General features: G+C 43.7%; 1 protein-coding gene across 1 annotated transcript in view; it reads left to right on the top strand.

The window, feature by feature from the left end:
- EXTL3 (exostosin like glycosyltransferase 3) overlaps positions 1 to 14,800 on the top strand; it is a 33,465-nt gene that overhangs the window by 13,715 nt on the left and 4,950 nt on the right. Inside the window, exon 3 of the mRNA XM_040427157.1 lies at positions 14,391 to 14,518. Within this exon, the coding sequence (XP_040283091.1) occupies positions 14,391 to 14,518 (128 nt within the window). The remainder of the gene's footprint in view (positions 1 to 14,390; positions 14,519 to 14,800) is intronic.

The following is a 14,800-nucleotide window of genomic DNA, read 5'->3' on the forward strand; positions in this document are numbered from 1 at the left end:
GAATATAACTACTATAATACTGCCTCCTATGTACAAGAATATAACTACTATAATACTGCTCCTATGTACAAGAATATAACTACTATAATACTGCTCCTATGTACAAGAATATAACTACTATAATACTGCTCCTATTTACAAGAATATAACTACTATAATACTGCTCCTATGTACAAGAATATAACTACTATAATAATGCTCCTATGTACAAGAATATAACTACTATAATACTGCTCCTATGTACAAGAATATAACTACTATAATACTGCTCCTATGTACAAGAATATAACTACTATAATACTGCTCCTATGTACAAGAATATAACTACTATAATACTGCCTCCTATGTACAAGAATATAACTACTATAATACTGCTCCTATGTACAAGAATATAACTACTATAATACTGCTCCTATGTACTAGAATATAACTACTATAATTCTGCCTCCTATGTACAAGAATATAACTACTATAATACTGCTCCTATGTACAAGAGTATAACTACTATAATACTGCTCCTATGTACAAGAGTATAACTACTATAATACTGCCTCCTATGTACAAGAATATAACTACTATAATACTGCCTCCTATATACAAGAATATAACTACTATAATACTGCCTCGTATGTACAAGAATATAACTACTATAATACTGCCTCCTATGTACAGGAATATAACTACTATAATACTGCCTCCTATGTACAGGAATATAACTACTATAATACTGCTCCTATGTACAAGAATATAACTACTATAATACTGCTCCTATGTACAAGAATATAACTACTATAATACTGCTCCTATGTACAAGAATATAACTACTATAATACTGCTCCTATTTACAAGAATATAACTACTATAATACTGCTCCTATGTACAAGAATATAACTACTATAATAATGCTCCTATGTACAAGAATATAACTACTATAATACTGCTCCTATGTACAAGAATATAACTACTATAATACTGCTCCTATGTACAAGAATATAACTACTATAATACTGCTCCTATGTACAAGAATATAACTACTATAATACTGCCTCCTATGTACAAGAATATAACTACTATAATACTGCTCCTATGTACAAGAATATAACTACTATAATACTGCTCCTATGTACTAGAATATAACTACTATAATTCTGCCTCCTATGTACAAGAATATAACTACTATAATACTGCTCCTATGTACAAGAATATAACTACTATAATACTGCTCCTATGTACAAGAATATAACTACTATAATACTGCTCCTATGTACAAGAGTATAACTACTATAATACTGCTCCTATGTACAAGAGTATAACTACTATAATACTGCCTCCTATGTACAAGAATATAACTACTATAATACTGCCTCCTATGTACAAGAATATAACTACTATAATTCTGCCTCGTATGTACAAGAATATAACTACTATAATACTGCCTCCTATGTACAAGAATATAACTACTATAATACTGCTCCTATGTACAAGAATATAACTACTATAATACTGCTCCTATGTACAAGAATATAACTACTATAATACTGCTCCTATGTACAAGAATATAACTACTATAATACTGCTCCTATGTACAAGAATATAACTACTATAATACTGCCTCCTATGTACAAGAATATAACTACTATAATACTGCCTCGTATGTACAAGAATATAACTACTATAATACTGCCTCCTATGTACAGGAATATAACTACTATAATACTGCTCCTATGTACAAGAATATAACTACTATAATACTGCTCCTATGTACAAGAATATAACTACTATAATACTGCTCCTATGTACAAGAATATAACTACTATAATACTGCTCCTATGTACAAGAATATAACTACTATAATACTGCTCCTATGTACAAGAATATAACTACTATAATACTGCTCCTATGTACAAGAATATATCTACTATAATACTGCTCCTATGTACAGGAATATAACTACTATAATACTGCTCCTATGTACAGGAATATAACTACTATAATACTGCCTCCTATGTACAAGAATATAACTACTATAATACTGTCTCCTATGTACAAGAATATAACTACTATAATACTGCCCTAATGTACAAGAATATAACTACTATAATACTGCCTCCTATGTACAAGAATATAACTACTATAATACTGCCTCCTATGTACAAGAATATAACTACTATAATACTGCCCCTATGTACAAGAATATAACTACTATAATACTGCTCCTATGTACAAGAATATAACTACTATAATACTGCCTCCTATGTACAAGAATATAACTAATATAATACTGCTCCTATGTACAGGAATATAACTACTATAATACTGCTCCTATGTACAGGAATATAACTACTATAATACTGCTCCTATGTACAAGAATATAACTACTATAATACTGCTCCTATGTACAAGAATATAACTACTATAATACTGCTCCTATGTACAAGAATATAACTACTATAATACTGCCTCCTATGTACAAGAATATAACTACTATAATACTGCTCCTATGTACAAGAATATAACTACTATAATACTGCCTCCTATGTACAAGAATATAACTACTATAATACTGCCTCCTAGTCGGTCCTGTCCTGGGTGGACTCTCTGGAGGTCTCTGGCTGGTTTCTCCAGTGACTCTTGGCCCAGAGATTGCAGGGAGTGGGCTGAGCAGAGACGACCTGTCCCAGACCTCTGTCTAATTATAAGCTACACTGTGATATTTCTGTCTCTGCTGTCTAATTTTAAAGCTGCGCTCTCACTTTTCCATGTATTTATAGTTTTTCCTGCCCTCAAAGTACCGGGACATGTATGTGTGTGCACTATTTTAGAGCATGGAGCTGTATCTGTTTGATGCGTCCCAGATGTGGTGTGTATCATGGCATAGTCTCCACAGTAGTTATGCTTAGAGCAGGGCCTCAGTGGGCGGAGAATGACATAAGTGTTTTCTGTTTATGGCCTTTGATTTCCTGTGTCATGTACTCTCCCCCCTCCCCTAGGCTCTGTACCAGGTATACCACTATATAGTACTTTTCGGAAGTGCTTGTTGGACCAATGAGCCAGGTTTCTTTTTTTTTTTTTCTTCTTCCCTCATCCTGGACATCCCCTTTAATTTCAGGCTTCATTCTCATATTGTAATTTTAGTCTGTTTGAATATTGCTATGCTGCAGTGTAAAGCATGGGAAACGGTCAAAGCCGTAAACTGCTCTTTGGCTCCTAGATTAGAACATTGAATTGGAGCCAGAAATCTCAGTGCAGCCAGCTGGAGTCAGTAGTCATTGCTGAACCTTTTGTCTGTATTGTACACCAAAGCTACATTTACAACTCTGGATGCTGCAGAGCTGAAATCCTGTAGCATTTCATGCTGTTTCAGTGTCTGCAGAGAACAATATACTCTTAGTAATATAGGGAAACTAAATACCCCCTGTGTTGTACGGTATTGGGGGAGGGGAATTGTCTGACAAGCTTACTGACTGTTTCCCTGCTGTGCACATAGCGGTGTAAATCAGGTTAGAGGTGAGGTCGGGGAGGTATGTGAGACAACCTGCAGTGGAATGTTGTCGGGTGTGTATATACAGTATACCGCACTTCAGCGTCCTCTGGCGACTCTGAGAAAGTATTGTATACCCTGGGCTATGGAAGTAATGTGATACGGAGTCAGCAGAAATGTGCCGCACGTGATCTCCGCAGCCACCAGGCCGTGCTGTAAGGACGCCGTGCACACTGACGTATCGCCCTGCAGAGGAGAACACCCGAATTATCATCTTGCCTTCCCAATTCGTTTCTATTGCCATGCATGATCTGTGGAGAGCTGGGTGACAACCCTGTGGCGGTACTCAAATGGTATGCCCCTCCCCTTAGTGAGGCTCCTCCCTCCAGTCTGTGTAGTAGTATTGCGGTAATCTTAATCTCGCGCATGGTGTAGTTTGTCATTGAGATTCTCTGTCCTTGCAGTGATATAATTTCTCGCTGGGCTTTTGTTTTGCACCCAGTAGCCAATCAGAAGAAGCATAATTGCAGTGTAAAGTATGGAAGAGAGGAAGGGGTAGGGACAGGTCACACAAATAAAAGGCTACTGTGAATATGACTCGGCCTCCTCTAGCATCTTTCTCTGTGTCAATGCTATCTTCACCTTGGCGGAGCCGGGCAGACTCTGAGTCGGTGAGGTCCACTGGGAACTGGATACGATTGTGTTATAGCATTCTGGAATTTGTAGTACACATCAGCTGATGATGGTTTTCTTATGCTAATATTTTCTAAAATCGTTAATTTGGCGCTGTTTCGTATCGATGCCTGTCCCTTTAATTGTTAAAGGGACCACGCCAATGGAAGATCCGGTGATGAGTTAATCAGGGGTCAGTTGGGGCACCGGGAAAATGGAACCTCATCTGGAGACCATGGGGAGTAAAACCAGTTTGCTGTTTGGATCGAGAGGTCGAAATTGGCCACATGCATATTGAAAACAGCACTAAGGGAGCACACCACCTCCTCTGATCCCCCAGTGCACCAGACCTAATGGAAACAATAAGAAAAATTTTGAAGAAAAAAAAACTTAACATTTTTAAGATTTCCGTATGCTGTCACTGAATATACATATCTCTGTATCCCTCCGATGGTTCTTATTGTTAAAGAGCGCTCTGACACACTAACGAAACCTGTACCTGCGTCAGCAGGACTTATTCCTAGTGGATTATGGTACATGAGATGATGCAAATTTTTTATGCTTTTATTTTCTTTTATGCAGCTTTTTTGAAACGTGGTGATATGGGGTAAAACTGATACAGCTTTAGTTTACACCGTCTGGCCCAGTCAATCAAAGTAGAGAGGATGCTGCAGTTGCAGAGAGAGCTGAGCCTCTAGGTGTAATGGTAACGCCCCCGTTGCTCCTAGAGGCTCATTTGCATATATTAAAACCTCACTTTTCTCAGCAATACGGGCACATAAAAACATAGGACCAACACAGACGCCTTCAGCTGCCAAGTGCACATGTAACAGGTCAGACTGCGTCATAGGTACAAAACTGCTGACAGATGCCCTGTAAGATATATTCACAGGAGGACCCCTTTAAGGACGGGGCCTACAGGTGCATTGCCTTTAAATAAATAAATTGCTAATATTTTCATATTGCGTCCTGTGATCCCATCGTTTTTTTTTTGTTTTTTTTCCACCCACCCCCCCAACCACATAAATGTTAATGACTCTTAGACATAATATTTGACACAATCATTCTGCCGGTGACGAGGCGCGAGGCTTCTTTACCGCTCGTCAGCTGTGAGGAGACATAATTAAAGACTGACGATAATGATTGACACCGCACCCGGCGCTCGTTATCCCCCCCCCTCCCAGCCTGGGAAGACGACGCTCGACACCCCACTTAGTGCTTCATCAAAACAAGATTATTTATGCTGAAGAGACATGAAGGAGCGCGGCGGCGGCATCGGGCAGACGCAGCGCAGATTCATGGCTGGTAAACAATGAATATGGATGCACCACAAAATCTGCATTACTAGGCAGCTGTTTAAGATATATTAAAGGGAACTAATCTCCCTGCTCCGCTCCCCCGGGAATACATGGCGTACAGTGTCTGCGGACGCGAGCAAGAATGTAACGCCAATGCTGGGAAGTAGATCAGAGGATGACCATTATCTGCAGAGCGTTATAGGGGCCTGTACCTTTAATTACTACTGCTCTCTGTATTGCTACCACTACCAGACTCGTCAGGCAGAGTAGTGCTATATTCTTGTACATAGGAGGCAGTATTATAGTAGTTATATTCTTGTACATAGGAGGCAGTATTATAGTAGTTATATTCTTGTACATAGGAGCAGTATTATAGTAGTTATATTCTTGTACATAGGAGCAGTACTATAGTGGTTATATTATTGTACATAGGAGCAGTATTATAGTAGTTATATTCTTGTACATAGGAGCAGTATTATAGTAGTTATATTCTTGTACATAGGAGCAGTACTATAGTGGTTATATTATTGTACATAGGAGCAGTATTATAGTAGTTATATTCTTGTACACAGGAGGCAGTATTATAGTAGTTATATTCTTGTACATAGGAGGCAGTATTATAGTAGTTATATTCTTGTACATAGGAGCAGTATTATAGTAGTTATATTCTTGTACATAGAGCAGTATTATAGTAGTTATATTCTTGTACATAGAGCAGTATTATAGTAGTTATATTCTTGTACATAGGAGGCAGTATTATAGTAGTTATATTCTTGTACATAGGAGCAGTATTATAGTAGTTATATTCTTGTACATAGGAGCAGTATTATAGTAGTTATATTCTTGTACATAGGAGGCAGTATTATAGTAGTTATATTCTTGTACATAGGAGCAGTATTATAGTAGTTATATTCTTGTACACAGGAGGCAGTATTATAGTAGTTATATTCTTGTACATAGGAGGCAGTATTATAGTAGTTATATTCTTGTACATAGGAGCAGTATTATAGTAGTTATATTCTTGTACATAGAGCAGTATTATAGTAGTTATATTCTTGTACATAGGAGGCAGTATTATAGTAGTTATATTCTTGTACATAGGAGCAGTATTATAGTAGTTATATTCTTGTACATAGGAGCAGTATTATAGTAGTTATATTCTTGTACATAGGAGGCAGTATTATAGTAGTTATATTCTTGTACATAGGAGCAGTATTATAGTAGTTATATTCTTGTACATAGGAGGCAGTATTATAGTAGTTATATTCTTGTACATAGGAGGCAGTATTATAGTAGTTATATTCTTGTACATAGGAGGCAGTATTATAGTAGTTATATTCTTGTACATAGGAGGGAGTATTATAGTAGTTATATTCTTGTACATAGGAGCAGTATTATAGTAGTTATATTCTTGTACATAGGAGGCAGTATTATAGTAGTTATATTCTTGTACATAGGAGGGAGTATTATAGTAGTTATATTCTTGTACATAGGAGGCAGTATTATAGTAGTTATATTCTTGTACATAGGAGCAGTATTATAGTATTTATATTCTTGTACATAGGAGCAGTATTATAGTAGTTATATTCTTGTACATAGGAGGCAGTATTATAGTAGTTATATTCTTGTACATAGGAGGCAGTATTATAGTAGTTATATTCTTGTACATAGGAGCAGTATTATAGTAGTTATATTCTTGTACATAGGAGCAGTATTATAGTAGTTATATTCTTGTACATAGGAGCAGTATTATAGGAGTTATATTCTTGTACATAGGAGGCAGTATTATAGTAGTTATATTCTTGTACATAGGAGCAGTATTATAGTAGTTATATTCCTGTACATAGGAGCAGTATTATAGTAGTTATATTCTTGCACATAGGAGCAGTATTATAGTAGTTATATTCTTGTACATAGGAGCAGTATTATAGTAGTTATATTCTTGTACATAGGAGCAGTATTTTACTAGTTAGAGACCTGACAGCCCTTTTTGTGAGCAAGTTTTGTGCCCCGAGCAGTTATTACTTCCTCACTTAAGCCTCATTTAAACATCAGTGTTTGGTCAGTTATTGTGAGCCAAAGCCAGAATTGGAGCCTCCACAGACATAATGTATAAGGGAGAGATATGCACCTGTCCTGTGTTTAGAGCTGCACCTGGTTTTGGCTTAGGCCTCTTTCACACGGGTGAGTTTTCTGCGCGGGTGCAATGTGTGAGGTGCATGCATTGCACCCGCACTGAATCCGGACCCATTCACTTCAATGGTGCTGTGCAGATGAGCGGTGATTTTCACGCATCACTCGCAGCATGCTCTATATTCTGCATTTTTCACGTAACGCAGGCCCCATAGAAATGAATGGGTCTGCGTGAAAATCGCAAGCATCCGCAAGCAAGTGCAGATGCGGTGCGATTTTCACGCATGGTTGCTAGGTGATGATGGGAATGAAAGCTACCCCGGACCTCATTAAAGTAAATTCACTGTAATATTTTCTCTTATAACATGGTTATAAGCAGGGCTGTGGAGTCGGAGTCGGGGGAAATTTTGGGTACCTGGAGTCGGCAAACAATGCACAGACTCCGACTCCTACTAAATTTAGATTGGAATAAAAAAAAGCCAGTTTAAATGTCCCAATTCACAAAAAGTTATAATTAATGACTTCTCTACTGTAAGAATAAAGACCAATGCATGCAGTGCCTCACGTAACCGCGAAACGAACACGTTAAGTGACCGTGAAGAAGCATGCTTTTCATGTGCTTCACTATATGGCAGGCAACGCACAGTTAGGAGCTGCAATACTTATACTTTCCATAGTGTTGTGTTCTGCTTTTACAGGGAACGCAGCGTCCATGGTTAACCTCGCCTCTCACTGATAAGGGATTAAATAAATATGTTTTTTGCAGGACTAGAGAGTGAGACACTTGTATAAGTGAAGGGAATGGAGGGCCAATAGTTCAAGACTGAAGCTGTCATTTAGCTAAGGCTACTTTCACACTAGCGTTCGGAGCGGATCCGTCTGATGTTTCCTCAGACGGATCCGCTCCTATAATGCAGACGTTTGCATCCGTTCAGAACGGATCCGTCTGCATTATAACTTAGAAAATTTTCTAAGTCTGAAAGTAGCCTGAGCGGATCCGTCCAAACTTTACATTGAAAGTCAATGGGGGACGGATCCGCTTGAAGATTGAGCCATATGGTGTCATCTTCAAGCGGATCCGTCCCCATTGACTTCCATTATAAGTCTGGACGGATCCGCTCGCCTCCGGCCAGCGTTCAGGTGTCCGCTCACTGAGCGGAGCGGAGGCTGAGCGCTGGCAGGCGGATGCATTCTCAGCGGATCCGCCTCCATTGAGAATGCATCAGGGCTGGACGGCTGCGTTCGGGGCCGCTCGTGAGCCCCTTCAAACGGAGCGCACGAGCGGACACCCGAACGCAGGTGTGAAAGTAGCCTAAGGCTATAAAAACTTGTAAACTCTGATTGTTAGCTTAAACTTTAAACATGACTATGGGATTCTACTAGGGAAATCATGTTTTAGAATAAATGCCCCTTCCTGGATCCTCCTTTGTTTTCATTGTGTTTGTCTTTTGCTTAAACTGTGCAATACAGTAGACTGTTGGCTTCCCAGCCAGTAGTCCTGTGGTAGGCTGCGTTTCTTTCCCTCAAGGAATGTATAAAATACATTCGCATATTAATACAGAGGAGTCGGGGAGTCGGAAGTACATAAAACTGAGGAGTCGGAGTCTGAACATTTATCTCCCGACTCCACAGCCCTGGTTATAAGGGAAAATAATAGTGTTCTTAATACAGAGTGCTTACTAAAATGTTGATTGAGGGGTTAAAAAATAAAAGAAATTAACTCTCCTCATCCAATTGATCGCGCAGCCTGAAAGAAGATGCAAGAAGGCGATCCCGGCTGTGCGATCAATTGGATGAGGAGAGTTCATTTTTTTAAAATTTTTGATCCCCACATTCTGTATTAGGAGTGATAACCAGTCCGTTTTTTATCACGCGCGTGCAAAACTGAACGCAACGCGATCGCAGTCAAAACTGACGGAAATTGCGTGCGCACTCGCACGGGTTTCTTGCAGACGCGTGTGAAAGAGAAATCCCTGACGTGTGAATGAGGCCTTGCTCTCTGCAGCTCTTAGTACTTACATTACTCTGCAGGTACAGAAAGCACAGGGGGCGCGCTCAGTCTGGGTAAAGACTGTATGAAGTATACAGGGGGGGGGGGGGGGGGGGTCTTCAGAACATGCATTATGGATGGGCTGCAGTGGGTGTGATATGAGCAGTGTGCCGCCAGCCGGCTTCACGCCTACATGGGAGTAGTAGTCCCCTCGTGGTGCCCCGTGGGGTTAATAGTGGCTGGCTAGAAGGAATTATTAGAAGCTATCCAGGTGAGATGTGCGATTTCCTGGGGGGCCGGCGCAGGTTATATTGGGGGACACTCGAAGTCTGCGCTGATCTGGGTTCTGTTTAATCTCTGCTGCGCGCTCTCCTGAGCAATGCAAATTATGTCAGGGCAGCACAGCGGCAGCCGCGAGGTGCGCGGATTTCTGTTACTATGGAAACCTTAAAGTGGATGTCCATCTGCTTTTATATTTTTTTTTTTATACTTTTTAGTATGTTTTATAATTATGAATCCTAATTACATAACTTATGATTGTAGTAACCCTTATGTCTCCTGTCCCCCCAACACTCCCAGAGTCCCGTCTGTCTCTGCGCGCCCTGATCCGTTTTGGCACGGGTATGTTTTTTAATAAAGACCTATTGAGGAAAAAAAAAGCATTTTAGCCCCAAATAAATACAATAAAATGATCACAAAATTCCCCCGAAGGCGACCATAGCTTTTAAGCCTCCTCTTTGGGGCTTTATTTGGAGATGCAAAAAAAAAAAGCTGCGCTGTGAACGCAGCCCGGCCTCATTTATTCCCACAGGAAGTCAGTTTCCGCCGACTGTTCTGATCTGTTTGCCTTCACCACAACATCGCCTACAACTTGATTTGTGTCTTGTTGTCTGCCAGAAGTCACTGCCTGCTGGGAGCTGTAGTTTGTCAGCAGACGGAGAGCCGCAGGTCAGAGGTCACCGTCTTGCATAGCCGTGGCATCAGTCCCCTGATTATATTGCAGCGCCGCGCGGTGACCTCCTGGCATTGAGCTTACATCAGGTCCTGGCTGTCGCAGTAAGGGACTGGTGTGGCCTGTGATGGGGCAGTAACCAGTACCTTCTGCCGATATCCGCTATTCTGACGCTGTTTAACCCCCCAAAACGTTACATTTCCAGCCCACCTTTTTACAAACGCTCCGCGTGCAGGGAATAAACAGGTAGTCCATACCGCATGTGAGAAGAGGTTTCCGGCACTGTGATTACTTTTCAGTAGAAGCTTCCTCTTTATTAATGTAACATGAATCCATGTACAGCCAAATCCTTACAACATGCGGTAGGTGACGCGTTTTGGACCAGTGTCCTTAGTCGTAACGAAACGCGTCACCTACCGCATGTTGTAAGGATTTGTCTGTACATGGATTTGTTACTTTTCAGTAGAAGCTTCCTCCTCGTGTATCACAGCGCCGGAAACCTTTCTTCTCACGCGCTGTTTAACCCCTGTGCTGCTGGACAGCCCTCTATGCTGCTTTGTGCTAGGGTGTTACTCTGTGGACTGTAGTGTTGGAGCGGCTGCCCGTGCAGGCGGGTGTATGCGTCACATTACACTTAGTGCACCGACAGAGGGTTAAGTGATCGGGGTGGTTATTATTTTCGGTGTCGTCCCCCCCCCTCCCCCCTCCTGTGTACAGGATTTTGTGAATGAACAGCGGGGTTTCCGGTTCGGGAAGGGGGGGGGGGTTGGCTTCCTCCGGTATCACTTATATGAATTAGGCAGATGACCAGGCTGAGAATAGAAGCGGAGGGATGATGAGTGTAGAATTGCTTCCCCCCCCCCCTCCCTCGCTCCTCCTGGAAATGCCAGGCAGCGCAGTCACATGATGCGGGAGGCACGCCGCCCACAGGGCAAGCGCCTGCATGTTCACCAGGAGAGGCCGATCAGCACAGCGAGACACTTATCCCCTCCGGCTGCTGAAGTGCAAGCTCCTGTGCTCACTTACAATCATTATTATTTTTTTATGACTTCTTAGTTACAAAGAGACTGTGAGCTCCAGTGGAGACAGGAAGCAGTGGTAGTATCTGTACAGTGCCATATAAGTTTTTAACAAATAAAGACCAATTCCACCCATCAGCCGCAGAGTGTGATGGTTCCCTGCATGGCAGCGGCAATGGGTGATGGTTCCCTGCAGGGCAGCGGCAATGGGTGATGGTTCCCTGCATGGCAGCGGCAATGGGTGATGGTTCCCTGCAGGGCAGCGGCAATGGGTGATGGTTCCCTGCAGGGCAGCGGCAATGGGTGATGGTTCCCTGCAGGGCAGCAGCAATGGGTGATGGTTCCCTGCAGGGCAGCGGCAATGGGTGATGGTTCCCTGCAGGGCAGCGGCAATGGGTGATGGTTCCCTGCAGGGCAGCGGCAATGGGTGATGGTTCCCTGCATGGCAGCGGCAATGGGTGATGGTTCCCTGCATGGCAGCGGCAATGGGTGATGGTTCCCTGCAGGGCTGCGGCAAAGGGTGATGGTTCCCTGCATGGCAGCGGCAAAGGGTGATGGTTCCCTGCATGGCAGCGGCAATGGGTGATGGTTCCCTGCATGTCAGCGGCAATGGGTGATGGTTCCCTGCATGTCAGCGGCAATGGGTGATGGTTCCCTGCAGGGCAGCGGCAATGGGTGATGGTTCCCTGCAGGGCAGCGGCAATGGTTGATGGTTCCCTGCAGGGCAGCGGCAATGGGTGATGGTTCCCTGCAGGGCAGCGGCAATGGGTGATGGTTCCCTGCAGGGCAGCGGCAATGGGTGATGGTTCCCTGCAGGGCAGCGGCAAAGGGTGATGGTTCCCTGCAGGGCAGCGGCAAAGGGTGATGGTTCCCTGCAGGGCAGCGGCAAAGGGTGATGGTTCCCTGCAGGGCAGCGGCAAAGGGTGATGGTTCCCTGCAGGGCAGCGGCAAAGGGTGATGGTTCCCTGCAGGGCAGCGGCAAAGGGTGATGGTTCCCTGCAGGGCAGCGGCAATGGGTGATGGTTCCCTGCAGGGCAGCGGCAATGGGTGATGGTTCCCTGCAGGGCAGCGGCAATGGGTGATGGTTCCCTGCAGGGCAGCGGCAAAGGGTGCAGCTGTAAGGAGGTCTGGCCCTGGGATCTGGTTGTCAGGAGTCTGAGGGAGGGATTCTGTAGTTGTCAGCCATGCAGTTGTCGAGCATACAGCGTGCAGGCTGCCAAAGTTGAATGGACACTTGATTCTGAAATCTGAACCCTTGGTGACACATGGAAATTGAGGTTTGATAGCAGCTGACCCGACTTCTTCCAGTTACACCCGGTGGTCCGGGAAGCTGAGCTGCGAGGCGCTGTATGGCGAGAGTATCCTGCTGTCTGATGGTGCTGCCGTACAGCCACCCTAAAAGGGGTTGCCCCTTGACAAACACTTATATGCACAGCATAGGGGTTAAGTGTCTGGTCAGTGAGGGTCTTACTTCTGGGGCCCCCACTGATCTCAAAAACAGGGGCCCCGTATTCTCCTGTGTGCATGGAGCTGTGGTGCCGCGCTGCCTCTCTATCCCGTTCTGCGGGACCAGCGGTAAACTCCAGGAGTTACATACAGTTGAAGATGGCGGCCACGCTTATGGGGGGGGGGGGGGGGATACGAGACCCCCCTTCTCACATGTATAGGAGATAAGTGTTTGTCATATAACAAAACCTTTAAGATCTCTGCATGCTGTCAGTGATTGGAAACAGGGGCCAAAAACGTTTTACAGACGGAGTACTTCTCACAGCTGAGAGTCTGTTACAGTTGTATGCAGTCCACACAGCACCTGCTGCAGATCTGTCCGTGTATCAGTTGCACATGACAGCAAGCAGTCATTTTGACCATGGCGAGGAATATTTTGCAGCTTCTCCAGTTTCCTCACACTTGTTGAGATCCGCTGTCCTTCGGGCGCTTTCGCCGCCCCCTCTGCATTCCACACATCGGCCCCGTGTCATCCCAGGTCAGTAAATCTGGTCCTAACACTTACCTGCCTGACTGGTCGTCGTCGTCCCCCCCCCCCCACTCCAGTCTCAGACCTGTATGAAGGGCCGTTCTCTGCCCAGATTTGGGGAAACCACAAGACAGGGTGGTCCCGGATGCTGGTTTTTCAGTGAGGAAATTTTAAAGGATTTATCCATCTAATTTTATTTCCACATGGATGGGAACTGGGCACGGTTAAAGCCCTGGCAAGCTGCCAGTCCTGCTGTGACTACTGGGAGGGAATGGGTGGGGGGGCTGTTGTGACCACTGATGAAAGGTGGGGGGGTGGGACTACGAAGTACACGGAGGGCCCGCTGTGACGTGGGAGGGTAGACTGGTTAGGTGCGTGGTATAACAGAAGTACCTCTTTATGTGGTGTGGTAGTTCTGCTGCTCTCTGCCGCCCCCTGTCTGTTTACTAGGGGGAGTGACCGTATTTACTGCGGAGATGTGATGTCACCTCCCGTTCTGACTCCTGAGCATAACCTCAAGAAGTCATATGTGAGGCTGAGCTTGCACATCCCTGGTCCTTCAGCTGAGGTTTTGCTACAATTGAATCCAGTCTAGACACTCCTCATTGAGGTGACAACATCAGTTACAGTCGTCTTCTCCCCGGCCTACAATGGCTGATACCAGGGAGTAATTGTTTTCTCCCGTCCTACAGTCACTTTCTGTGCACCTAGTTTGCGGAGTACACGGTTTTCACTTGGTGGCCATTTTTGCAGTTTGCCCTGGAAGTTGCCTTTTTACTATCCGCTCTTCTGTTCAGCCATTGATTGACCGTGTGTGATGTGACCCATATGGCGGTATAATAAATGACCGTTTCCTCCTCCCTCCATCAGGTTGTGCGGACCGAGAAGAACAGCCTAAATAATCGCTTCCTTCCCTGGGACGAGATAGAGACTGAGGCCGTGCTCTCCATCGATGATGACGCTCACCTCCGGCACGATGAGATCATGTTTGGCTTCCGGTAAGTGCCTTGTTCAGACCTCCTCTCACGTGTTTTATTATGTCTATTGTGTTATCTTGTGCTGAGCCTGAGTTACATCTTGTATTAGAATAGTGAGTGCAGCTCTGGAGTATAATGCAGGATGTAACTCCGGATCAGTACAGGATAAGTAATGTAATGTATGTACACAGTGACTGCACCAGCAGAATAGTGAGTGCAGCTCTGGAGTATAATACAGGATGTAACTCAGGATCAGTACAGGATAAGTAATGTAATGTATGTACACAGTGACTGCACCAGCAG

The sequence above is a fragment of the Bufo bufo genome, chromosome 4 (assembly GCF_905171765.1).
Source record: "Bufo bufo chromosome 4, aBufBuf1.1, whole genome shotgun sequence".
In the NCBI taxonomy this organism is placed as follows: Eukaryota; Metazoa; Chordata; class Amphibia; order Anura; family Bufonidae; genus Bufo; species Bufo bufo.